Source organism: Emys orbicularis, chromosome 6 (genome assembly GCF_028017835.1).
Source record: "Emys orbicularis isolate rEmyOrb1 chromosome 6, rEmyOrb1.hap1, whole genome shotgun sequence".
NCBI classification, from domain to species: domain Eukaryota; kingdom Metazoa; phylum Chordata; order Testudines; family Emydidae; genus Emys; species Emys orbicularis.
In genome coordinates this window covers 401245-429109 of record NC_088688.1, presented here as the reverse complement: position 1 = coordinate 429109, position 27865 = coordinate 401245, and the positions used below count along the sequence as shown (strand labels likewise).

General features: G+C 48.3%; 1 protein-coding gene across 2 annotated transcripts; it reads left to right on the top strand.

The window, feature by feature from the left end:
• Positions 1 to 27633, top strand: LOC135880215 (gamma-secretase subunit Aph-1b-like). 2 transcript variants are annotated; one of them, XM_065406387.1, is made up of 7 exons: positions 1 to 113; positions 14967 to 15137; positions 22247 to 22320; positions 22592 to 22714; positions 25345 to 25472; positions 26098 to 26221; positions 26559 to 27633. In XM_065406387.1, exons 1-7 carry the CDS (start codon positions 1 to 3, stop codon positions 26786 to 26788), a joined length of 963 nt encoding a protein of 320 aa, XP_065262459.1. In that variant the 3' UTR covers positions 26789 to 27633. The 2 variants fall into 2 exon arrangements, with proteins under 2 accessions (XP_065262459.1, XP_065262458.1); XM_065406386.1 differs by having other exon boundaries at positions 26554 to 26652.
• The last annotated feature ends 232 nt before the right edge of the window (positions 27634 to 27865 follow it).

Here is a 27865-nt window from a genome sequence, read left to right as displayed (position 1 = left end):
ATGACCCTCGCCGTGTTCTTCGGCTGCACCTTCATCGCCTTCGGGCCGGCGCTCGGGCTCTTCCTCTTCACCGTGCTGCGGGACCCGCTGCGCATCATCATCCTCATCGCCGGGTGAGTGCGCGGCCCCCGCGGGGGGGTCCCGGGCTCCGCAGCCTGGCGGGGGGGGGGCGGTTCCCGCTGCCTCGGGACCGGGCGGGGGGCGCCTCACCCGCTCCCGGCCCCCGCTCCCGGCCCCCCGCCCGCAGCCCGGGGAGAGCGGCGCTGCCCGGCCCCCGCCCCAGCCTGACCTCCCGTCGGACCGGCAGCGCGGCCACAGGCCCATCCGGCCCAGGGTCCGGTCTGCCGGCAGCGGCCGGTGCCCCAGAGGGAATGAACAGTGATCCATCCCCTGTCGCCCATTCCCAGTCTCTGGCAAACAGAGGCCAGGGACACCATCCCCGCCCAGCCTGGCTAATAGCCATCGATGGATCTATCCTCCATGAACTTACCTAGTTCTTTTTTGAACCCTATTATAGTTTTGGATTTCACAACATCCTCTTGCAAGGAGTTCCACAGGTTGACTGTGCGTTGTGTGAAAAAAATATTTCCTTTTGCTTGTTTTAAACCTGCTGCCTATTCATTTCATTAGGTGACTCCTAGTTCTTGTGTTATGAGAAGGAGTAAATAACACTTCCTTATTTACTTTCGCCACACCGCTCATGATTTTATAGACCTCTATCATATCCACCCTTAGTCATCTCTTTTCCAAGCTGCACAGTCCCAATCTTATTAATCTCTCCTCATATGGAAGCTGTTCCATGCCCTCAGTCATTTGTTGCCCTTTTCTGTGCCTTTTCAAATTCCAATATATCTTTTTTGAGGTGGGTGACCAGATCTGCAAGCATTATTCAAGGTGTGGGCATACTATGGATTTATACAGAGGCAATATGATATTTTTTATCTTATTACAGTAACTATCCCTTTTGTAATGATTCCCAACATTATTTACCGGAACCTGGGAATGGGCGGCAAGGAATGGATCACTTGATAATTACCTGTTCTGTTGATTGCCTCTGAAGAACCTGGCATTGTCCACTGTGGGAAGACAGGATACTGGGCTAGATGGACCTTTGGTCTGACCCAGTATGGCCCGTTCTTATGTTACCTTTTTTGACTGCTGCTGCATATTGAGCGGATGTTCTCAGACAACTGTCCATAATGACTCCAAGATCTTTCTTGAGTGGTGACTGCTAATTTAGATCCTGTCGTTTTGTACGTATAGATGGGATTATAGCATGGGCCGTAGGACTAATCTGACCTCCTGTACAGCATAGGCCAGGGAACTGCCCCAAAATAGTTTCTAGAGTAGAGCTTTTCAAAAAACATTTGCTCTTGACAGGGCCAGCTCTATGCACCAGCAAAGCAAGCAGGTGCTTGGGGCGGCACATTTGTAGGGGCGGCATTCGGGTCATCCTTTTTTTTTTTTTTTTTTTTCTGTGTGTGTGTGTTGGGGGGCCGGCCCAGGGGGCCGGCCCAGCGGGCGCTGACCCAGGTAGACACTGTCCCAGCCCCCAAGCTGACGCCGAAGTCCAGGTGGAAGAGCCGCAGCGGGTGGCCAAAGCTGGCCCCGGGGCTGGGGTCCAGCAGCAGCAGCGCGTTGTGTGCGGAGGGCGCCCTGGGGCCGCTGTGGTTCGTGCCGCTGGCCACGGCTGAGCCATTGGGCAGGCTCCGACACGTGGAGTGCAGGACACTTGGGCTGGGGGCCGCCCCGCGGAGTGCATGAAGCTGCCTGCAAGTGCCGCAGGGCGGCCGCAGCCGGGGCTGGGCAAAGCGGCCCGAGCTGCTCAGGAGCTGGGGTGGCAGGGGGTGCGGGTGTGGGGGGAAGAGCCCAGGGCTGAGGTGGGGGGCAGCCAAAAAACTTTTTGCTTGGGGCGGCAAAAAACCGAGAGCCAGCCCTGCTCTTGATTTAAAATTTTTCAAGTTATGGGGTATCCACCATGATCCTTGGTAAATTGTTCTAATGGTTAATTACCCTCACTGTTAAAAACATACACCTTATTTCCAGTTTGAATTTGTCTAGCTTTGATGTCCAGCCATTGGATCATGTTAGACCTTTCTCTGCTAGATTGAAGAGCCCATTATTAAACATTTGTTCCCCATGTGCGTACTTGTACACGGATCAAATCAGACCTTAACCGTCTCTTTTTGAAGAGTTGATCACTATATTTTTTTCTAATTCTTTAATCATTCTCGTGGCTCCTCTCTGAACCTTCTCCAAATTATCACCAATTTCGGACATCCGAACTGGACACAGTATTCCGGCAGTAGTTGCACCATTGCCAAATAAAAAGGTAAAATAATCTCTACTCATACTCAAGATTCCCCTGTTTATACATCCCAGGATCGCATTAGCTCTTTTGGCCACTGTGTTTGGCTGATTATCCACCCCCACCCCCGAGGTGCTGGAACAATTTGTATAGTGGGGGTGCTGAGAGCCATTGAACCAAACTGTAAACCTTGGAAACCGCTTCCAGCCAGGGGGTGCTGCCCCCCTGCACTCCTAGTTCCAGCACCTATGCCCCCCCCAAAATCTTTTTAGAGTCCCCGCTTCCTAGGATAGAGTCCCCCATCCTGTGAGCATGGCCGACATTCTGTGTTCCTAGATGTATAACTTCACATTTAGCCATATTAAACGCATATTGTTTGCTTATGCTCAGTTCACCGAGTGATCCAAATCTCTCTCAATCAGTGACCTGTTCTCTTCATTATTTACCACTCCCCCAATTTTTGTGTCATCTGCAAACTTTATCTGATGACTTTGTTTTCTTCTAGGTCATTCATAAAAACATTAAATAGCGTAGGACCAAGAACTGATTCCTGCAGGACCCCACGAGAAACACCCTGTCTACAAAAACAACGAGGATTCCTTGTGGCAAACATAAACTCTTGAGCAATAGTCAACATGGTTTCTGTAAAGGGAAATCGTGTCTTACTAATCTATTAGAGTTCTTTGAAGGGGTCAACAAACATGTGGACAAGGGGGATCCGGTGGACATAGTGTACTTAGATTTCCAGAAAGCCTTTGACAAGGTCCCTCACCAAAGGCTCTTACGTAAATTAAGCTGTCATGGGATAAAAGGGAAGGTCCTTTCATGGATTGAGAACTGGTTAAAGGACAGGGAACAAAGGGTAGGAATTAATGGTAAATTCTCAGAATGGAGAGGGGTAACTAGTGGTGTTCCCCAAGGGTCAGTCCTAGGACCTATCCTATTCAATTTATTCATAAATGATCTGGAGAAAGGGGTAAACAGTGAGGTGGCAAAGTTTGCAGATGATACTAAACTACTCAAGATAGTTAAGACCAAAGCAGATTGCGAAGAACTTCAAAAAGATCTCACAAAACTAAGTGATTGGGCAACAAAATGGCAAATGAAATTTAATGTGGATAAATGTAAAGTAATGCACATTGGAAAAAATAACCCCAACTATACATACAACATGATGGGGGCTAATTTAGCTACAACGAGTCAGGAAAAAGATCTTGGCGTCATCGTGGATAGTTCTCTAAAGATGTCCACGCAGTGTGCAGAGGCGGTCAAAAAAGCAAACAGGATGTTAGGAATCATTAAAAAGGGGATAGAGAATAAGACTGAGAATATATTATTGCCCTTATATAAATCCATGGTTCGCCCACATCTCGAATACTGTGTACAGATGTGGTCTCCTCACCTCAAAAAAGATATTCTAGCACTAGAAAAGGTTCAGAAAAGAGCAACTAAAATGATTAAGGGTTTAGAGAGGGTCCCATATGAGGAAAGATTAAAGAGGCTAGGACTCTTCAGTTTGGAAAAGAGAAGACTAAGGGGGGACATGATAGAGGTGTATAAAATCATGAGTGATGTTGAGAAAGTGGATAAGGAAAAGTTATTTACTTATTCCCATAATACAAGAACTAGGAGTCACCAAAAGAAATTAATAGGCAGCAGGTTTAAAACAAATAAAAGGAAGTTCTTCTTCACGCAGCGCACAGTCAACTTGTGGAACTCCTTACCTGAGGAGGTTGTGAAGGCTAGGACTATAACAATGTTTAAAAGGGGACTGGATAAATTCATGGTGGCTAAGTCCATAAATGGCTATTAGCCAGGATGGGTAAGAATGGTGTCCCTAGCCTCTGTTCGTCAGAGGATGGAGATGGATGGCAGGAGAGAGATCACTTGATCATTGCCTGTTAGGTTCACTCCCTCTGGGGCACCTGGCATTGGCCACTGTCGGTAGACAGATACTGGGCTAGATGGACCTTTGGTCTGACCCAGTACGGCCTTTCTTATGTTCTTATGTTCTTATGTACCTTAGAGACTAACAAATTGATTTGGGCATAAGCTTTCGTGTGGGTTCTAGGTGGGATAATACACATGATTGGAATGTTGGTGTGGATGGGTACAGCTTGCTCAGGAAGGATAGACCGGGGAAAAAGGGAGGAGGTGTTGCCTTGTATATTAAAAATGTACACACTTGGACTGAAGTGGAGATGGACATAGGAGACGAAAGTGTTGAGAGTCTCTGGGTTAGGCTAAAAGGGGTAAAAAACAAGGGAGATGTCATGCTAGGAGTCTACTACAGGCCACCTAACCAGGTGGAAGAGGTGGATGAGGCTTTTTTTTAAACAACTAACAAAATCATCCAAAGCCCAAGATTTGGTAGTGATGGGGGACTTCAACTATCCAAATATATGTTGGGAAAATAACATAGCGGGGCACAGACTATCCAACAAATTCTTGGACTGCATTGCAGACAACTTTTTATTTCAGAAGGTTGAAAAAGCTACTGGGGGGGAAGCTGTTCTAGACTTGATATTAACAAATAGGGAGGAACTCATTGAGAATTTGAAAGTAGAAGGCAGCTTGGGTGAAAGTGATCATGAAATCATAGAGTTTGCAATTCTAAGGAAGGGTAGAAGGGAGAACAGCAAAATAGAGACAATGGATTTCAGGAAGGCAGATTTTGGTAAGCTCAGAGAGCTGATAGGTAAGGTCCCATGGGAATCAAGGCTGAGGGGAAAAACAACTGAGGAGAGTTGGCAGTTTTTCAAAGGGACACTATTAAGGGCCCAAAAGCAAGCTATTCCACTGGTTAGGAAAGATAGAAAATGTGGCAAAAGACCACGTTGGCTTAACCACGAGATCTTGCATGATCTAAAAAATAAAAAGGAGTTATATAAAAAATGGAAACTAGGACAGATTACAAAGGATGAATATAGGCAAACAACACAGGAATGCAGGGGCAAGATTAGAAAGGCAAAGGCACAAAATGAGCTCAAACTAGCTACAGGAATAAAGGGAAACAAGAAGACTTTATCAATACATTAGAACCAAGAGGAAGACCAAAGACAGGGTAGGCCCATTGCTCAGTGAAGAGGGAGAAACAGTAACAGGAAACTTGGAAATGGCAGAGATGCTTAATGACTTCTTTGTTTCGGTCTTCACCGAGAAGTCTGAAGGAATGCCTAACCTAGTGAATGCTAATGGGAAGGGGGTAGGTTTAGCAGATAAAAAAAGAACAAGTTAAAAATCACTTAGAAAAGTTAGATGCCTGCAAGTCACCAGGGCCTGATGAAATGCATCCTAGAATACTCAAGGAGCTAATAGAGGAGGTATCTGAGCCTCTAGCTATTATCTTTGGAAAATCATGGGAGACGGGAGAGATTCCAGAAGACTGGAAAAGGGCAAATATAGTGCCTATCTATAAAAAGGGAAATAAAAACAACCCAGGAAACTACAGACCAGTTAGTTTAACTTCTGTGCCAGGGAAGATAATGGAGCAAGTAATTAAGGAAATCATCTGCAAACACTTGGAAGGTGGTAAGGTGATAGGGAATAGCCAGCATGGATTTGTAAAGAACAAATCGTGTCAAACCAATCTGATAGCTTTCTTTGATAGGATAACGAGCCTTGTGGATAAGGGAGAAGCTGTGGATGTGGTATACCTAGACTTTAGTAAGGCATTTGGTATGGTCTCGCATGATATTCTTATCGATAAACTAGGCAAATACAATTTAGATGGGTCTACTATAAGGTGGGTGCATAACTGGCTGGATAACCGTACTCAGAGAGTTGTTGTTAATGGTTCCCAATCCTGCTGGAAAGGCATAACAAGTGGGGTTCCGCAGGGTTCTGTTTTGGGACCGGCTCTGTTCAATATCTTCATTAACGACTTAGATATTGGCATAGAAAGTACGCTTATTAAGTTTGCGGATGATACCAAACTGGGAGGGATTGCAACTGCTTTGGAGGACAGGGTCATAATTCAAAATGATCTGGACAAATTGGAGAAATGGTCTGAGTTAAACAGGATGAAGTTTAACAAAGACAAATGCAAAGTGCTCCACTTAGGAAGGAACAATCAGTTTCACACATACAGAATGGGAAGAGACTGTCTAGGAGGGAGTACGGCAGAAAGGGATCTAGGGGTTATAGTTGACCACAAGCTAAATATGAGTCAACAGTGTGATGCTGTTGCAAAAAAAGCAAACGTGATTCTGGGATGTATTAACAGGTGTGTTGTGAGCAAGACACGAGAAGTCATTCTTCTGCTCTACTCTGCGCTGTTAGGCCTCAACTGGAGTATTGTGTCCAGTTCTGGGCACCGCATTTCAAGAAAGATGTGGAGAAATTGGAGAGGGTCCAGAGAAGAGCAACAAGAATGATTAAAGGTCTTGAGAACATGACCTATGAAGGAAGGCTGAAAGAATTGGGTTTGTTTAGTTTGGAAAAGAGAAGACTGAGAGGGGACATGATAGCAGTTTTCAGGTATCTAAAAGGGTGTCATAAGGAGGAGGGAGAAAACTTGTTCACCTTAGCCTCTAAGGATAGAACAAGAAGCAATGGGCTTAAACTGCAGCAAGGGAGGTTTAGGGTGGACATTAGGAAAAATTTCCTAACTGTCAGGGTGGTTAAACACTGGAATAAACTGCCTAGGGAGGTTGTGGAATCTCCATCTCTGGAGATATTTAAGAGTAGGTTAGATAAATGTCTATCAGGGATGGTCTAGATAGTATTTGGCCCTGCCATGAGGGCAGGGGACTGGACTCGATGACCTCTCGAGGTCCCTTCCAGTCCTAGAATCTATATGAATCTATGAATAAGGACTCCTCGTTGTTTTTGCTGATACAGACTAACACGGCTACCACTCTGAAACCTGTTACCCTGTCTATAGTTACATTTTGAGACCTATCAGTTAGCCAGCTTTTAATCCATTTAATGTGCACCATCTCACCTGGGGGAGGGATAGCTCAGTGGTTTGAGCATTGGCCTGCTAAACCCAGCGTTCTGAGTTCAATCCTTGAGGGGGCCACTTAGGGAGCTGGGGCAAAATCAGTACTTGGTACTGCTAGTGAAGGCAGGGGGCTGGACTCAATGACCTTTCAAGGTCCCTTCCAGTTCTAGGAGATAGGATATCTCCATTAATTAATTTATTTATAATCATTCTAGTTTTTTAATTAAAATGTTGTGCAGTACCAAGCGCTTTACAGAAGTCAGCATTTATTACATAAACACTATTACCTTTAGCAACCAAACTTTTAATCTCAAAAAAATATAATAGAATCATGGAATCATAGAAATGTAGGGCAGGAAGGGACCTCGAGAAGTCCTCCAGGCTAGCCACCTGCTCTGAGGCAGGACCAAGTAAACCTAGGCTATCCCTGACAGGGGTTTGTCCAACCTGTCCTTAATCTCCAGTGATAGGGATTCCACAGCCTCCCTTGGAAGCCTGTTCCAGAGCTTAACTACCCTTATAGTTAGAAAATTTTTCCTAGTATCTATCCTAAATCTCCCTTGCTGCAGTTTAAGCCTATTACTTCTTGTCCCACCTTCAGTGGATATGGAGAACAATAGATCACAGTCCCCTTTATAACAGCCCTTAAGGTATTGAAGGCTGTTATCAGGTCTTCTCTCCCAGTCTTCTTTTCTCAGGACTAAACAGGCCAGTGTTTTTTAACCTTTCCTCACAGGCCAGGTTTTTCTAAACCTTTTATTATTTTTGTTACTCTCCCCTGGACTCTCTCCAATTTGTCCACATCTTTCCTAAAAGGTGGTGCCTAGAATTAGACACGGTTCTCTGGCTGAAGCCTCACCCAGTGCCAAGTAGAGCAGGACAATTGCATCCCATGCTTTTTTGTCCAAAATTCCAGTTAATACACCCCAGAACGATATCTGCCTTTTTGCAACCACATCATGTGGTTGACCCATATTCAATTTGTGATCCACTCTAACCCCCAGATCCTTTTTAGCAGTACTCCCACCTAGCCAATTATTCCCCATTTTGTAGTTGTGCATTTGATTTTTTTTTTTTTTTTTTTTTTTTTTTTTCCTTCCCGAGTGAAGTACTTTTCATAAGAACATAAGAACATAAGAAAGGCCGTACTGGGTCAGACCAAAGGTCCATCTAGCCCAGTATCTGTCTACCGACAGTGGCCAATGCCAGGTGCCCCAGAGGGAGTGAACCTAACAGGCAATGATCAAGTGATCTCTCTCCTGCCATCCATCTCCATCCTCTGACGAACAGAGGCTAGGGACACCATTCTTACCCATCCTGGCTAATAGCCATTTATGGACTTAGCCACCATGAATTTATCCAGTCCCCTTTTAAACATTGTTATAGTCCTAGCCTTCACAACCTCCTCAGGTAAGGAGTTCCACAAGTTGACTGTGCGCTGCGTGAAGAAGAACTTCCTTTTATTTGTTTTAAACCTGCTGCCTATTAATTTCTTTTGGTGACCCCTAGTTCTTGTATTATGGGAATAAGTAAATAACTTTTCCTTATCCACTTTCTCAACATCACTCATGATTTTATATACCTCTATCATGTCCCCCCTTAGTCTTCTCTTTTCCAAACTGAAGAGTCCTAGCCTCTTTAATCTTTCCTCATATGGGACCCTCTCTAAACCCTTAATCATTTTAGTTGCTCTTTTCTGAACCTTTTCTAGTGCTAGAATATCTTTTTTGAGGTGAGGAGACCACATCTGTACACAGTATTCGAGATGTGGGCGAACCATGGATTTATATAAGGGCAATAATATATTCTCAGTCTTATTCTCTATCCCCTTTTTAATGATTCCTAACATCCTGTTTGCTTTTTTGACCGCCTCTGCACACTGCGTGGACATCTTTAGAGAACTATCCACGATGACGCCAAGATCTTTTTCCTGACTCGTTGTAGCTAAATTAGCCCCCATCATGTTGTATGTATAGTTGGGGTTATTTTTTCCAATGTGCATTACTTTACATTTATCCACATTAAATTTCATTTGCCATTTTGTTGCCCAATCACTTAGTTTTGTGAGATCTTTTTGAAGTTCTTCACAATCTGCTTTGGTCTTAACTATCTTGAGTAGTTTAGTATCATCTGCAAACTTTGCCACCTCACTGTTTACCCCTTTCTCCAGATCATTTATGAATAAATTGAATAGGATAGGTCCTAGGACTGACCCTTGGGGAACACCACTAGTTACCCCTCTCCATTCTGAGAATTTACCATTAATTCCTACCCTTTGTTCCCTGTCCTTTAACCAGTTCTCAATCCATGAAAGGACCTTCCCTTTTATCCCATGACAGCTTAATTTACGTAAGAGCCTTTGGTGAGGGACCTTGTCAAAGGCTTTCTGGAAATCTAAGTACACTATGTCCACCGGATCCCCCTTGTCCACATGTTTGTTGACCCCTTCAAAGAACTCTAATAGATTAGTAAGACACGATTTCCCTTTACAGAAACCATGTTGACTATTGCTCAAGAGTTTATGTTTTTCTATGTGTCTGACAATTTTGTTCTTTACTATTGTTTCAACTAATTTGCCCGGTACCGACGTTAGACTTACCGGTCTGTAATTGCCGGGATCACCCCTAGAGCCCTTTTTAAATATTGGCGTTACATTAGCTAACTTCCAGTCATTGGGTACCGAAGCCGATTTAAAGGACAGGTTACAAACCTTAGTTAATAGTTCGGCAACTTCACATTTGAGTTCTTTCAGAACTCTTGGGTGAATGCCATCTGGTCCCGGTGACTTGTTAATGTTGAGTTTATCAATTAATTCCAAAACCTCCTCTAGTGATACTTCAATCTGTGACAGTTCCTCAGATTTGTCACCTACAAAAGCCAGCTCAGGTTTGGGAATCTCCCTAACATCCTCAGCCGTGAAGACTGAAGCAAAGAATCCATTTAGTTTCTCCGCAATGACTTTATCATCTTTAAGCGCTCCTTTTGTATTTTCATCGTCAAGGGGCCCCACTGGTTGTTTAGCAGGCTTCCTGCTTCTGATGTACTTAAAAAACATTTTGTTATTACCTTTGGAGTTTTTGGCTAGCTGTTCTTCAAACTCCTCTTTGGCTTTTCTTATTACACTCTTGCACTTAAGTTGGCAGTGTTTGTGCTCCTTTCTATTTGCCTCACTAGGATTTGACTTCCACTTTTTAAAGGAAGTCTTTTTATCTCTCACTGCTTCTTTTACATGGTTGTTAAGCCACGGTGGCTCTTTTTTAGTTCTTTTACTGTTTTTCTTAATTTGGGGTATACATTGAAGTTGAGCCTCTATTATGGTGTCTTTAAAAAGGGCCCATGCAACTTGCAGGGATTTCACTTTAGTCACTGAACCTTTTAACTTTTGTCTAACTAACCCCCTCATTTTTGTATAGTTCCCCCTTTTGAAATTAAAGGCCACAGTGTTGGGCAGTTGAGGTGTTCTTCCCACCACAGGGATGTTGAATGCTATTGTATTATGGTCACTATTTCCAAGCGGTCCCGCTATAGTTACCTCTTGGACCAGCTCCTGCGCTCCACTCAGGATTAAATCTAGAGTCGCCTCTCCCCTTGTGGGTTCCCGTACTAGCTGCTCCATGAAGCAGTCATTTAAAGTATCGAGAAATTTTATCTCTGCATTTCGTCCTGAAGTGAAATGTTCCCAGTCAATATGGGGATAATTGAAATCCCCCACTATTATTGGGTTCTTAATTTTGATAGCCTCTCTAATTTCCCTTAGCATTTCATCATCACTATTACTGTCCTGGTCAGGTGGTCGATAATAGATCCCTAATGTTATATTTTTACTAGAGCATGATTTTCACTTGGTTTTTATTGAATTTCGTCTCCTTGAATTCAGACCAATTCTCCAATTTGTCAGGGTTGTTTTGAATTCTAATCCTGTTCTCCAAAGTGCTTGCAACCCTCCCAGCTTGGTGTCATCTGCAGATTTTATAAGCATGCTCTCCACTCCATTATCCTAAGTCATTAATGAAAAAATTGAGCAGTACCAGACCCAGGATTGACTGCTGCAGGACCCCACTAGATACACCCTCTCGGTTTGATGGCAACCCATTGATAACGACTCTTTGAATATGGTCTTTCAACCAGTTATGCACTCACCTTATTGTAATTTCATCTAGACCACATTTTTCTAGTTTTCTTATGAGAATGTCACATGGGACTGTCAAAAGTCTTACTAAAGTAAAGATACATCATATCTACTTGGCCATTAACTTTGTTAAAGAAGGAAATGAGATTGGTTTGGCATGATTTGTTCTTGATAAATCCATGCTGGCTGTTCCTTATAACCCTGTTATTCTCTAGGTGCTTATAAATTGATTCTTTTTTAATAACTTGTTCCAATATTTTTCCAGGTATTGCAGTTAGGTTGACTGGTTTGTAATTCCCTGGTCCTCTTTGCTCCTCTTCTTAAAGATAGGTGCTATGTTTTCCCTTCTCCAATCCTCTACAATCTCACCCATCCTCCAAGAGTTCTCAAAGATTGCTTCCGTAAGTAGGAACTAGTATGAATTTCATTAGGTCCTGCTGATGTGAATACATCTACTTATCTAAATAGTCTTGAATCTATTCTTTCCCTATTTTGGCTTGCATTCCTTCCCCCTTGTTAATATTAACCATGATATCCAGTTAGTTTGCAGTGGTGTTGGAGCCATGTTGGTCCCAGGATATTAGAGACCAGGTGGGTGAGGTAATATCCTTTATTGGACTAGCTTCTGCTGGTGAGAGAGACAAGCTTTTGAGTTTATACAGAGCCCTTCTTCAGGTCTGGGAAAGGTACTGAGAGTGGAGACCGCTTGTCTTTCTCACCAGCAGAAGTTGGTCCAATAAAAGATATTACCTCACCCACCTTGTCTCATAATGCTAGTTTGACAGGATCTATTTTCCATAAACCCATGCTGATTGGCATTAATTATATTCTCCTCCTTTAATTCTTCATTAATTGAGTCCCATATCAGCTGCTTCATTATCTTGCCCAGGATCGATGTCTGGCTGACAAGCCCATAATTACCCAGATCATGCTGTTTACCCTTTCGAAATATTGGCACAATATTCGCTTTCTTCCAGCCTTCTGCACCTTTCCCCAGCGTTTTAGGGCACTTTGAAAATCAGCAGTAACGGTCCAACGAGCTCCTCAGCCAGCCCTTCTAAAACTCTTGGGTTCAAGTTATTTGGACCTGCTGTTTTTAAATATCTAACTGTTGTAGCTGCTGTGGGGCATTCTCCTGAGAAAGTAGTGGAATGAAAAGAGTGATATTGTCATAGGATGAGCCTACAACGTCTCCCACATACAGAACAGAAATATTTACTGAACTCCTCTGCCTTTTCTCATTATTATTGATAATTCTACTACTTCCATCTAGTAATAGACCAATCCATTGTCAGGATTCTTGTTCTTTCAAACATATTTTAAAAACTCTTATTGTCCTTATCTCTGCTGGCCACAGATTTCTCCTTGTGTCCCGTTTCAGTGTTCTAAGATGCCTAACTTCTGATTTAAATCCATTGCCACCCCCTTCTCCTTTCTTCCATTTGTTGTGTATTGTTTAATTTTTGTACACTAAAGAGTGTGAGTGCGCACAATGCGGGCCAGGTAGATAGATAAAGCAGGACCTGAGAGAAGGAGTTTTCAGGTCTGGGTACATTTTCTACGGGTCAGACCAGCAGCAGTCCCCTGTGCTCCAAGAGAAGGATCTGGAGCAGCCTGGGTCAGAGAGGATGGGGGAGCTCAGGGAACAGGAGCTGAGCACCTCTGCAGATTTCAGGGGCTGAGCCCTGCAGCAGCTCCAACGGACAGCACTGGAGATGCAGACTTCTCCGCCATGGGGCATGCTGGTGGGACAATTCACTATTCCCTTGTGCTGTCATTTGCAGCAGTGTACATGTGTGCAATGCTGTCCATCGGCATTCGCTCTCTTTGCAGCACCAGGCAGGGCAGACAAGGGCAGGAAATAAAATTAAGATTCAGCTTGGAAAAGGCAGCTGGGGGCAGGGGTGCGGTGGGAGGAGAAATATCTCCAGTGCCTCCGTCATGGTGGGCAGGAGAGAACCGTATTCAGTGAGACAGCAGGGCGCGGGGCAGCCAAGTGACATGGCAGCAAGAGACGCCAATGCCATTTTGGGCGGTGAAGATAGGAGCTGGGAGAATGAGTCGCTCTGTGCAGCATGGACAGGATGGGGGATGTGGCGCTGGAAGGGAGGTGTTAGACAAAGGGAGACATCCCTGGCTTGGCTGGGCCTGAGGACCTGGCCTCTGGGACCTAATCCAGCTCTTCCTCTAACTGGTATGGTGCTGTGTGTGGTGGGCTGCAGCCCCCAGCTCTGCGAGCCAGCTGCCTCTAGGACCTGGCTCCCCTTGCTGCCCCCAGAGTGCCTGAGACGGTGACCTGCGGTGACAGGGACTGAGTGTCTTTCACTTGCCATCAGGTGTTTGCTCTGTTCTGCTCTGAGCGCTGTGTGCTTCAGGTAGGGCACTAACTGCCCCAGTCTGCTCTCTGGCTGAGGAGCACAAGGGCCTCATTCTGGAGCTGCTGCTAAGAACCCAGTCCCTGTGCACTCTGTGGTTTGATGGTCTGTCTGTCATGGGGTGGGCATTAGATGTGGGGGTCTCTGTCCATGCACTGCAGGGTCTTGAGTTGGGTTAGCAGTAGGTTTTTCTGCCACTTCCCATGTTTCTGGGCCCCCCTTGCTCTGGGCACTGCATCTTGCTGCTCTCAGAGGGGCTGCTGCGGACAGTGGCAGGACAGCACCAGGCCTCTGCCTGGAGGGACCTAGTACATGATCCGTCACACTCTCTGAGAGATGTCAGCACAGATTCGTTCTCTCAGCTGGCGCATGGGAGTCACACTGCTGTGGTCACTGCTCCCCCCAGAGTAACTCTGCCTCACGCCTCTCGGGTGGTCCTGTTCTTGTCATGCCCACAGTGGCCCTGCCAGCTCTTGGGGCACTCTCTGGGGAGGAAGAATGCAGCCTCTCTCTCTTTCTCTCAGCCCCTGGCAGCAGCTAATGGTCCTGAGGACCAAGCCAGTTCATCTGAAATAAAATAGCTGTTTTTTGGCAGCATCACAGAAACAGGGAAGCGCAGAATAGAGACTGGCCAACTCCAGACGCGTCCCAGGCTGATCCAGCCCTCCTATCACCCAGACGGCAGTGTGGCTTCAGTGCCAGAGGAGGAATCTGTCTCCCATGAAGCTGCCTGTTGGCAATCCCTCTGGGAGAATGGCCACAGGCCCTTGCCAGACTCCCCATGTATACGGGGTAGGGGGACGCAGGGGAAAAGTTACCTGTTCCCCCTAGGCACACCTCACTTGGGTGATTGCACATGGTCTCCAGCCCCGTTGCCCAATTGTAATGCTCCTCAGATCCCCTAGCTGAGAGCGCCTGTGTGAGCAGGCTAATGGGGCAGGCCCCAGGCCAGGCACCTATGGCCCCACCCTCAGCAGGTGGGAAGACAATGGAGCTCTGAAGATTTCCACCAGCTGAGACTCCTGCTACAGGCATCCACACCTCTCCCTGCCCCTAGCTCTGTCGAGCCTGACCAGGCCTGGGAGCTGCACCCCACTGATATGCAGATAGTGGGACCCTTTCCACACTGCCCACCCGGGAGGCTATCTGGAAGAAGGCAAGCAGTATGGTGCTGCATGTTCCAAAATGGCCTGTCTCTTTCTCTTTCAGGGCCTTTTTCTGGCTGGTCTCCCTGCTTCTGTCATCGTTAGTCTGGTTCATTGCGGTTAAAGCCAGTGACCCAGGGGATGAGCCGCTGCAGAAGGGCCTGCTGATATTCGGGGTCCTCTTCTCCGTGCTCCTGCAGGAGGCCTTTCGATTTCTCTATTACAAGTTGCTCAGGTAAGGGGTGGGGTGCCTCTCACTACCTGCCTTTCTAGACTGTCAGTCCGAACTGTAACTGCGCTGCCTATTGCACAAGCCAGGACTTTGACACTCACCCTGCTGCCCCACCCCGCTTGTCTGTTTGATCCAGCTGATGTTTCTTGTTACGTATTCAGACTGTGAGCTCTCTGGTGCAGGGACTGTCTTTTGGTTTTGTTACAGGTGTTTAGAGCGCCCAGCACAAAGAGCCCTGATCTCCCGCCTCTAGGTGCTCCTGCAATACCAATAGTAAATAGAATCATAATTGTGATTAAATTCATCTAGTTTAACGCCAGAAGGTCCATTAAATAATCTAGTCTGAGCTCCTGGGTAGCACAGCCCATTGAATTTCCCCCAGTTCCCTCTGCACGGAGCCCAATAACTTGTGTTTGGCTGAAGCAGCTTCCAGAAAGATCAAGCTTGGATGTCTGACACCAAGAGATGGAGAATCCACCACTGCCCATAGGAGTTTCTTCCAATGGTGGTTCAGCTTCACTGTTTGACATCTGTGCCTAATTTCTAACCTGAATTTGTCCAGATTCAGCTTCCAGTGTTGGTTCTTGTTCAGCCCGTCTCTGCTAGATTAAAGAGCCCTTTGGTACGTGGCATTGTTGTCCCAGGAAGGTACTGACGCTGTAAGCAAGTCACTTCTCCATCGTCTTGTTGATAAGCTGGAGCTGAGCCTGAGAATAGATTCCTGTTCATTTAACGCAACATTCTTATGAGTGCTACTTTACCACAAAGGGAAAAAGCCAAGAAATTAGCGCAGCTTGTCTGAGAATCTGGCAGTGCTTACGCTGCATCCTGCTCCAAGCCACGACCCAACCCTGACCCAGCACTCCTCTGCATCCACTAGCTTCCCTACTACAGCAGTGAGGTGCAGTCCTCATTCTGTAGCCGTACAGTAATCTGCGTATCGCCTGCCCCCGCATCTCCAGCCTGTGGTAGGTACAATCCTGTGAGAGCCCTTGGGCCAGAGTTACAAAGAGCTCAGCATCGTGGGTGCTTGTGCATGCCTGAAATTGGCCATTATCTAGGTGTCTGCGTGGGAGCTGAGCTCTTGTGAAAATCTGGCCCATCTCACCGGGGGCTGCTGACTGTCCCGGTGCGTTCAGGACCGACATGGAAGAGCTGGTCTCCACTTTTGCCTTGAGCGCGTGATCTCTGTCCAGTACTGGGAGGGTGGATGGCGCAGAGGGAGGTATGCAGCTCCCAGTGGGCTGATGGAAGAGGTCCGAGTCTGTTGTGGACCATTTGTGATGGGTAATACGGCATCAGGGATGGATTGACTGAGCTACAGGCCAGGATACTACATCCCAAACACTGGCCACAGCGGTCTTGCCTCTTCCCTAATGTCACTGGCCACCACCCTCCTCCCTGGCCTACCCGGGGTAGACAGACTTCCATCTTCAGTACTGGGCCTAGGCATGCTGAATGCAGGTGGGTGAAGGTGGGACTCCACAGGGAGGAAGCCGGGTGTATGTGTTGCAGTAAGGGTGAGAGGACCAGCAGGGAGGGGCAGAACTGTGCAGGTCTTGGTGGCAAGAATGGGTGGATTACTCCATTGCTGGGAAGTGCCGGCACCGTTGTCTGTGCAGCTCTGTAAACATGGTAATGTGTATCGAACATCTGAGAGACTGGGGCTGACTCTGATGTCCTCATGTGCCTGGGGGTGGGGAGTTTTGCTTTTCCCTGTTACAGCGCACCCATCCAGCTTTGGAATCCATCCATCTATTAACCGGACGAGAGCAAAGTGCTGCCCTCTGCCAGCTCCCCCCCCCCCCCCCCCCGTCCTGCAGGGACTCCCCAGGCTGAAGAAAGGGTGGAGGCGCTAGTGGAGAAGCGGTCAAGTGGAGGTGGAGGTTACAGCTTGAGCGGGGACTTCTCCTAAAGGGACTCTTCACGTTCCTGCAGCAATCTTGAAACGGGCCACTTTCTTCTCCAAGTGAGAGTCTCTGCTTCGACTCCCAGCTGCGATGCTTCCATAGCACTATGTTTCATCCCCAAACCTGGAGCACTGAGCAGCTAATGGTGCCCTGTGTACTCAGCTCGCCAGGATTCTTTTGCTCAAGACACACACTTGGGGCCTGGTTCTTGTGCCCCCTAATTGTGGCTTAACTGGCTACCTTGGCACCCCCCTTCACAAGGAGGAGAATTCCTGGGTCACGGCACTAGTGCAGTGGCTCTATGCTGGCCACCATGTAGGGATGCGGCCAGAGCACTCCCCACTTCAGCTATTCTGGACTGCCCCTTTGCATCATGGGCAGTGGGTGTAATTCAAGCAGGCCTCAGGCAGCTTGAATTTATGCCAGGGACTGGTCTGATCCCTGGTCAGTCCCAGTCTCTGGGGGCTGTGCACAGCCACCTTCCCTTCCCCTCCCCTCCAAGATCAGCTCAGAATCCAGGCCCAGATCTGTACATAGAACAAAGCAGGGGGAGGGATGGCTTGAAGGTGATTTCGGGGCTCTGCCTTAAGCCCTGACTGAGCTTGTAGAGATGATAGGCAATGTGTGAGATGGCATTATGCCCACCTGTTCTCATTTGGGCTCATTCTGAGGTAAAAGGCTCCGACCCAGGTAAAGAGCAGTGAGTTTGGGATTGGATCTCCTCAGCAGACCATTTCTGTGTTCTTTGGATCCTGGTCTTGGGTCCAGGATGCTCCTATGACTCCCCCTCTGGAGGGGGCGATACCATGGCCTTGGTGGATCACAACTCCACTCACCTCGCACACTTCTGCTGGGCTCAGCCCAAGAGACGCTTTTATAGAAGGCCTCTTCAGATTTTCTGGGGTGAGGATGGGCAGGGGCAGCCCCTCTCTTCACCTGCTCTGACACCCGGATCTGTGCATCAGGACTTGGTTCTCAGGTTCCTGAACTGCATTCCCTACAGTAGCCAGTGGGTGGTGATTGTGTATTACAAAAGTTTCCATCAGTGGAGATGAGGTTCTGACTGCAAACGATTTGATCCTGACTGTTTGCACAAGGCTCTCCGGCCTTGGCCTGGAAGCGCAGAGTCACTCTGCTGGGAATTGCGTCCCTCCCTTTGTTTATAACCCTGAGTCACAGTCAGCGATTGGTAAGGCCAGAATGGGCCATTATGATCATCCAGTCTGACCTCCTGCTAGCACAGGCCAGCAAGCCTCGCCCAGTGATTCCTGCATGAAACCCAGAATGTCTGTTCCATGTTGGCAAACTGTCGGGAGCTGGCACTGCTTCCTGGGCTCTGCAGGGTTGGTTCCCTGTGTGGATGGAGCCGTGAGGCAGGTCAGCCCTGCAGCTCTTCCAGTCATTCTTTCCCTGACTCTAGTACATCGGATCCAAGGCTTTCGAAGCATTTCACAAACGCTGTTGAGCTCAGCCTTGCGGCCCCTCGGAACAGGGCAGTATTAACCGCCCGTGTTAGCAGATGGGGAACTGAGGTAGGAAGTGTGGTGTTGGAGCACAGCCACTAACAGACCCCAGATCTGACGCCCATTCCTGGGCTTCAGCCTGAAGACCATCCTGCCTCCTGTATAATCTGCACAGAACGTCCCTGCATTTGTGCATCTCAAAGCCCCTTGGAGCCTTCAGCTCTGGGCCTCATAAACCGCTTCCAGTCAGTGCAACTCTCATGTGGCTTGCCTGGCCTCATCCTCTCCAGACGCTCCCCGACAGGAGAATCCAGGGGAAGCTTCAGGCAAATGGACATTGATTTGCAGGAGGGAGGAGGCGCAAGAGCCCAGAGGCTGCTGTCTCTTATGCATGTTCACAGGCAGGTGCAACCTGCTCTGAATATCAGGTATAACCCTCAGACCCCTGGCCAGCTGCCAGCACAGCCCTGATCTGGGTAAAGTCTGGGCTCCACCCTCAATGAATCACCAAATAATTAAGAAATCCATTCGCAAACACCTAGAAGATAATGAGATAAGTAACCGTCAGCATGGATTTGTCAAGAACAAATCGTGTCAAACCAACCTGATAGCTTTCTTTGACAGGGTAACCAGCCTTGTGGATAGGAGGGACGCAGTAGATGTGGTATATCTTGACTTTAGTAAGGCTTTTGATACTGTCTCTCATGACCTTCTCATAAACAAACTAGGGAACTACAATCTAGATGGAGCTACTATAAGGTGGGTGCAAAACTGGTTGGAAAACCATTCCCAGAGAGTAGTTATCAGTGGTTCACAGTCAGGCTGGAAGGGCATAATGAGTGGGGTCCTGCAGGGATCGGTTCTGGGTCTGGTTCTGTTCAATATCTTCATCAATGATTTAGATAATGGCATAGAGAGTACACTTATTAAGTTTGCGGACGATACCTTGCTGGGAGGGGTTGCAAGTGCTTTGGAGGACAGGATTAAAATTCAAAATGATCTGGAGAAATGGTCTGAACTAAATAGGATGAAATTCAATAAGGACAAATGCAAAGTACTCCACTTAGGAAGGAACAATCAGTTGCACACATACAAAATGGGAAATGACTGCCTAGGAAGGAGTACTGCAGAAAGGGATCTGGGGGTCATAGTGGATCATAAGCTAAATATGAGTCAATAGTGTAACACTGTTGCAAAAAAAGCGAACATCATTCTGGGATGTATTAGCAGGAGTGTTGTAAGCAAGACACAAGAAGTAATTCTTCCACTCTACTCTGTGCTGATTAGGCCTCAGCCGGAGTATTGTGTCCAGTTCTGGGCGCCATATTTCAGGAAAGATGTGGACAAACTGGAGAAAGTCCAGAGAAGAGCAACAAAAATGATTAAAGGTCTAGCAGGTAAATATGCCCAATAGTCTGTGATGGGATGTTAAATGGGGTGGGATCTGAGTTACTACAGAGAATTCTTTCCTGGGTGCTGGCTGGTGAGTCTTGCCCACATGCTCAGGGTTTAACTGATCGCCATATTTGGGGTCGGGAAGGAATTTTCCTCCAGGGCAGATTGGCAGAGGCCCTGGAGGTTTTTCGCCTTCCTCTGCAGCGTGGGTCATGGGTCACTTGCTGGAGGATTCTCTGCACCTTGAGGTCTTTAAACCACGATGAGGACTTCAGTAACTCAGGCATAGGTTAGGGGTTTGTTATAGGAGTGGGTGGGTGAGATTCTGTGGGCTGCATTGTGCAGGTCAGACTAGATGATCATAATGGTCCCTTCTGACCTTAAAAGTCTATGAGAAAACATGACCTCTGAGGGAAGAGTGAAAAAATTGGGTTTGTTTAGGCTGGAGAAGAGAAGACTGAGAGGGGACATAACATTTTCAAGTACATAAAAGGTTGTTACAAGGAGGAGGAAGAAAAATTGTTCTTAACCTCTGAGGGTAGGACAAGAAGCAATGGGCTTAAATTGCAGCAAGGGCGGTTTAGGTTGGACATTAGGAAAAACTTCCTAACTGTCAGAGTGTTTAAGCACTGGAATAAATTGCTTTATTTATTGCAATTTATTTATAGATAGTGACCTGTCCTCTTCACTATTTACCACTCTCCCAATTCTTTTTTGTCATCTGCAAAATTTCAGTGATGATTTTGTTTTCTTCCAGGTCATTGATAAATGGTTAAATAGCATAGGGCCAAGAACCAATCCTGGTGGGGCCCCAGTGGAAACAGTCCTGTTCAGAGATGATTCCCTATCAGTTAGCCAGTTTTTAATTCGTTTAATGTGGGTCGTGTTAATTTTCTATCATTCTAGGTTTGCACTGGGAGCTCAGTTCAGTTGCTTATCCCCTATGACCCCTAATCCTTTTTAGATTCACTACTTTCCAGGATACAGTCGCCCATTCTGTCGGTATGGCGTGCATTCCTATTCCTGTATTAAAATGCATTTTGTTTGAATGGGCCCAGATTACCCTATGTGACTGCCCTGTCCTTGTCATCATTTACCATTCTGCCAGTCTGTCAGCAGCAGATTTTATAAGCAGTGATATTTATATTTACTTCCAGATCCTTTGATTAAAAAAATTAAGTGGCATCAGGCTTAGAACCATACCAGAAATGCCCCATTCAGTTATGATTCCCTCTTGACAGCTGTCACAGAGCTTTGGAACAGTCCCTAGGAGGAGCCCGTCAGTGGGCCAGACCCCCGGGGGGTCTCACTCTTTGTCCAGCATAAGCTGCGCGGCTTCACCGCCTCCTGAGACTGGACCTCTGGGCCTGAAGCCCCCCTACGTCACCCCGTGAGCTCTGGTTAGCGAGTCCCACTGAGATAAACCCCGATGGAGACTTGTCCACTCCGCAGGGATTAATGCACCTCGCCCAGCATCTGCAGTGACACACACACAGCGCTGCCAGAACAGTCGGGTCTATCCGTCACCTGGACACAGCACAGGGAGCCCTTAGGGTAGCCCAGAGAACTGACGGTTAGAGCATCGTCCAGTCTGGTCAGCCCAGAGCCCAGCCAGGCTGTAGAGAACCCCTTGGGTCAAGCTCTGTCTGTCTCTGTCTGACTTCCTTGGTCAGACTCCAGGTGAGAGCCCAACTCCTGCCAGCTCTGATCCCCCGTCTCACGCTTCCCAGTCCTTTGGTCTCTAGCTGGGGAATGTTTCTCAGCCTCCCTGCTGAGAGGTGGGAAATCCGGATCCCTCTGGGGCCTTGGTCACTGGGTGTCAACGTCTGAGGGATTGGATTTGCCGTTGTTTTCTCAGATCTCCCTTGATGTGGGGCCTAAAGCCAAGACAGTTCGATGACACCCACCCCTTTGTTTCTTCGCCTGCCCTGAGAGCAGACAGCCCTTTTCCACCCACTTGGCAACCATGCAGCACACGGGGGAAATGGGCTCACAGGACTCCTAAGAATATTACAAAATATTCCCACTTTCTCAAAACTCCTTTTTGAGATCTGTCAGCCAGTTCTAAATCCGTTTAATTTACGCTTCATTGATATTGTGTAGAGGTAACTTTTTAATCAGACTATCGTGCGGTGCTAAATCGAACACCTTGCAAAGATCCAAGTACAGTATGTCTACACAGTTACCGTTATCAACCAGCCTAGTAACCCCATCAGAGAATCAGTCCTGGCTCCCAGCACCGTGGTGTACACACACCCATGATGCCGCTTTGCAGCCCCACGCCAGGCCCCATGGGCAGCCGTACACTGGGGTGTGACTGGGGCTCTCTCCTTTCTCTGTCCAGGAAGGCGATCGAAGGGCTGGTGGCCCTCAGCGAAGATGGCTGCTCCCCGATTTCCATCCAGCAGATGGCATATGGTATGTTCCTCGGTGGGGCAGGGCTGACTCTATCCTGAGTGGTGGGGACATGGGATGAGTGGAGGTAGCATCTCCTAGAGGAGGGGAGCGGGTCTTGGGGAAAGGAGGTTTCTTACCAGGGATCCCTCAGAATGGAGGCAAGTGTTATGGGGTCCCTGTGCAGGGCTGTGGGGGAGGCCTCTGGGGTTGGAGACAGGTCAGGGAGCCTCTCTGAGAGTCTCTGGCTCTGACGTCCCTGGGCTCAGCAACACGTGTTTTCTCTGTCCCACAGTAGCTGGCCTGGGCTTCGGGCTCATGAGCGGCGCCTTCTCCATGATTAACCTCCTGGTAGATGCACTGGGGCCTGGCACTGTGGGGATCCATGGAGACTCACAGCTCTACTTCCTGACCTCGGGTGAGCAATGGGCCTACAACCCCCTGCACCATCTCCCCACCAAACTGTGCCATAGAGTCCCTATGGATAGTAATTCCATGCTCTAATAATAAGAATGTAGCAGTAGCGATATACTACTGACCACCTGATCAGGATGGTGATAGTGACTGTGAAATGCTCAGGGAGATTAGAGAGGCTATTAAAATAAAAAACTCAATAATAGAGATTTCCACTTTCCCCAGATTGACTGGGCACATGTCACCTCAGGACGGGATGCAGAGATAAAGTTTCTGACACCTTTAATGACTGCTTCTTGGAGCAGCTAGTCCTGGAACCCACAAGAGGAGAGGCAATTCTTGATTTAGTCCTAAGTGGAGCACAGGATCTGGTCCACGAGGTGAATATAGCTGAACCACTTGGTAATAGTGACCATCATATAATTAAATTTAACATCCCTGTGGCAGGGAAAACACCACAGCAGCCCAACACTGTAGCATTTAATTTCAGAAAGGGGAACTGCACAAAAATGAGAGAGTTAGTTAAACAGAAATTAAAAGATACAGCGCCAAAAGTGAAATCCCTGCAAGCTGCATGGAAACATTTTAAAGACCCCATAATAGAGACTCAACTTAAATGTATACCCCAAATTAAAAAACATATGAGAACCAAAAAAGTGCCACCATGGCTAAACAACAAAGTAAAAGAAGCAGTGAGAGGCAAAAAGGCATTTTAAAAAATGGAAGTTAAATCCTAGTGAGGAAAATAGAAAGGAGCATAAACTCTGGCAAATGAAGTGTAAATATAATTAGGAAGGCCAAAAAAGAATGTGAAGAACAGCTAGCCAAAGACTCAAGAAGTAATAAAAAATTGTTTACGTGTATCAGAAGCAGGAAGCCTGCTAAACAACCAGTGAGGCCACTGGACAATTGGGATGCTAAAGGAGCACTCAAGGACGATAAGGCTATTGCAGAGAAACTAAATGAATTCTTTGCATCAGTCTTCACAGCTGAGGATGTGAGGGAGATTCCCAAACCTGAGCCATTCTTTTTAGGTGAGAAATTTGAGGAACTGTCCCAGATTGAGGTGTCATTAGAGGAGGTTTTGGAACAAATTGAAAAACTAAATAGTAATAAGTCACCAGGACCAGATGGTATTCACCCAAGAGTTCTGAAGGAACTCAAATATGAAATTGCACAACTACTAACTATGGTCTGTAACCTATCATTTAAATTGGCTTCTGTACCAGATGACAGGAGGTTAGCTAATGTGATGCGAATTTTTTAAAAGGGCTCTGGACGGGATCCTGGCAATTACAGGCCAGTAAGTCTGACTTCAGAACTGGGCAAAATGGTTGAAACCATAGTAAAGAACAGAATTGTCAGACACATAGATGAACATAATTTGTTGGGGAAGAGTCAACATGGTTTTTTTAAAGGGAAATCATGCCTCACCAATCTACTAGAATTCTTGGAGGGGGGTCAATAAGCATGTGGACAAGGGAGATCCAGTGGGTATAGTGTATTCAGATTTTCAGAAAGCCTTTGACTGGGTCCCTCACCAAAGGCTCTTAAGCAAAGTAAGCTGTCATGGGATAAGAGGGGCGGTCCTTTCAGGAATCAGTACCTGGTTAAAAGACAGGAAACAAAGGGTAGGAATAAATGGTCCGTTCTCAGAATGGAGAGAGGTAAATAGTGGTGTCCCCCAGGGGTCTGTACTGGGACAAGTCCTATTCAACATATTCATAAATTGGGAAAAGAGGTAAACAGTGAGTTGGCAAAATTTGCAGATGATACAAAACTACTCAAGATAGTTAAATCCCAGGCAGATTGTGAAGAGCTACAAAAGGATCTCTCAAAACTGGGTGACTGGGCAACAAAATGGCAGATGAAATTCAATGTTGATAAATGCAAAGTAATGCACACTGGAAAACATAGTTCCAACTATACATATAAAATGATAGGGTCTAAATTAGGTGTTAACACTCAAGAAAGAGACCTTGGCATCATTGTGGATAGTTCTCTGAAAACACTCAAAAAAGCAAACAGGATGAGAAAGGGATAGTTAATAAGAGAAAATATCATGTTGCCTCTACATAAATCCATGGTATGCCCACAGCTTGAATACGGCGTGCAGATGTGGTCACCCCCGTCTCAAAAACGATATATTGGAATTGGAACACACACAAGAGTGGGTTGCAGCTCTGCTTCCCGATCTCAGTTAAGCAACGGGTGTAGCAGCCCCTGCGCCGCCCTCCCCCCCCCTTGCACTGCACCCAACCCATCCCCTCCTCACCCATGTCTGCTCCCCACTCCTGCCAGGTCTCCACTAACACCACCACCATCAACAACTCTTTTCTCACCCACACTGCCCCCCACTACTGCCTCCTCCTCAAGGCACCCCACTCCCACAGCCCCTTGAACTACCTGCCTACTGCCACCCCACACACACCCTTCATCACCCACGGACATCCTGCTCACACCCCACCCATCCCCTCACCAGCACTGCTCCCCACATCAGTGCCCTGCACTGCCCCTCAGGTAAAGCCAGTTCTCCTCACCCTCTGCTGATGGGTGCCGCACCCTGCCATGGCCCTGACTCTGCCCGGGGCAGCCTCTCATCTTGGCCGTGACTGCGTCTGCTCCTCCTCACAGCCTTCATGACCATGGTGATGATTTTCCTTCACACCTTCTGGGGAATCCTCTTCTTCCACGGCTGTGAGACCCAGCGCTGGTGGGAGATGGCGGCCGTCATCCTCACTCACCTCATCGTGTCAGGATCGGTGAGTGTGGGCAGGGCAAACCAGAGACGTGGGCGGCTGGGCAGACTGCTCCCACACCACCGTGTCTCTGCTGCCTGAGTGCAGCAGGGGACGGGGTGGGCAGTTCTGGGCCAGGAATTACTATCTGGCTGGTGTGCGGGGGGCCCCCAGGATCTGGGCCTGTCAGGATGGGTGCCGCATGCACAGAGAGACAGTCCCTGCCCCCAGGAGAAACTGGGTGTTCCCCCCCCCCCCCATGTCCTGTGGGACCCTGCATGAGTGCGAATGGGCAGAAGCAGCCTCTAGGTATGGACACCTGCAAGTGAGAGACACTAACACCCCTGAACCTCAAACTCCAAACGCTTCAGAGGAGCCTGCAGGACCCACTCGCTCTGTGGGGCAACGCTGTCCTGCTGCAGACCAGCGAGACACCCCGGCGCCCTGGGCATGCCAGCCCCACACCCCTCAGAGCATTGTGCCCCAGCCAGGTGCAGAGCCAGGAGTGTCAGGGAAGGAGATTAGAGCATCAAGGGGGCCTGAGCCAAGCAGGCCAGGGCTCAGGGGGAGGCCAGCTCTGGCATAACTGCCTCTGGGGCTCCCCGGGGCTCGTCCCCTCCTCTCACTCTGTTTGCTGCTCTCCTCCCAGACGTTCTGGAACCCCCTGTACGTGGGCAGCCTCGTCCCCTCCTACCTGCTGATGTTTGCCACAGCGGCATGGGCCTACGTCGTGTCAGGAGGCTGCACTCAGAACCTGCTCCAGTCCCTGCGGGGTGAGTATCCACTCCAGCCCCACGTCCAGAGCAGGAGCCCTGCCTCTGAGGGGGTAGGAAAGGGAATGCCGGGAGGGGCTACCCCAGTGTTGGGAGGACGTGGCCTGCTTTGGGGCCCATCCCCAGAATTATCTGGGGGAATGCCCTGATCTGAGCCCCTTCAGCAGTGACGTTAACCCTTTCCTGGCACTAGCAGGTGGGGAAACACCCCAATCTGGGCTGTTCATCAGGGTGCTGCCCCTTTTCTGTGAGAATGGGGTGGGAAATGACCCGCTCTGGAACCCTGTGAGCTGGGTGCCTGAACTCACCCCCTTGCCTTTGCTTCTCCATAGGGCAGCAGAGCGAGACAAGCCCCCAGCCAGGATCCTGAGGGTCCATCAGGAGCTCTCCCCCTCAGCTGCTCCCTGCCTGCCCTGCCCTCCCTCTGGTGCTGTCAGCTGGGACCTACAGTTGCCTTCTCTGCAATATCATTTCTCTCTTCTGGAATGGGGGTCCCCCGATCAGTCCCTGCTGGAGGCAGGTGTCCGGGGGCTCCTGCAGCCAGGGAGTAGCCAGCAGACTGTCTGATAGCCGGGGGCTGCTCACCCTGTCCTACCAACCCCTCTCCCTCCGTGCTGTGGACATGGACTGGTTTAGCCCACCCTTGAAAGACACATGGTGTGAGGGGTTCTCCAGAACTCACTGCGCCTACGCCACAACCAGTGTGTGTGTGGTGGGCACGCTCTGCCCCATACAGGGGAAGTCCTTCTCGGCCCCAGGACGTCTGTGATCTGGCCGGCAGTGGGCTGGGCTGAGGGGCAAGTGAGCAGCGCTGGCCTGTGACTGGTTGCCAGGATACATCCAAGGGCCAAGCTGGGGATACCAGGCACGAAGGAGCTGCAACGTCCTTTCCCCTTGCCCAGGAGTGGCTGTACGAGGGGGCCGAATTCCCAGCCCTGGCCCCAAGTGCCTGGCTGCTGGTATGGGACAGACTGCCAGGTACTGGCCTGGGAAGGATGGAGGGTGAGAGTGGGTGGCATTCGTGTGGGCAGTGCAGGACAGGTGGGTGGCAAAGGATGAGGCTGACTGATGCCCAGCGCTGGCATGGGGAGGGGGTGAGTGGTGACAAAGGGCTGTTGCTAAGATGCTGGTATGGGAAGGGGGTGGGCAGGTGATGCTGGCACTGCATAGCTGGTAGCTGCATGCCTCATGCAGAAATACTGGGAGGAGGGGCGGTCGCAGAGGTTTATCTGTGACCCTGCCCATCTCTCTGGTGGGGGTGGATATGAGGCGCTTGAGCTGGCACCAGCCCTGGGGATGTGGGGTGGAAGTAGGAGCAGGGACCCTGGTAGCCGTGCAGGGGCATCAGGGCCAAGAGCCAAGACTGGCTGAGTTTGTAATGGGCTTTTGTATCAATAAAGAGAAATACCAGCCTCAAAGAGAATGTGTGTGTGGGATGGGTCCTGCGTATGCAATGCACCGGCCATGCTGGAAGAATCATAGAAAATCAGGGTTGGATGGATGTCTATATCATAGAATATCAGGTTGGAAGGGACCTCGGGAGGTATCTAGTCCAACCCCCTGCTCAAAGCAGGACCAATTCCCAACTAAATCATCCCAGCCAGGGCTTTGTCAAGCCTGACCTTAAAAACCTCTAAGGAAGGA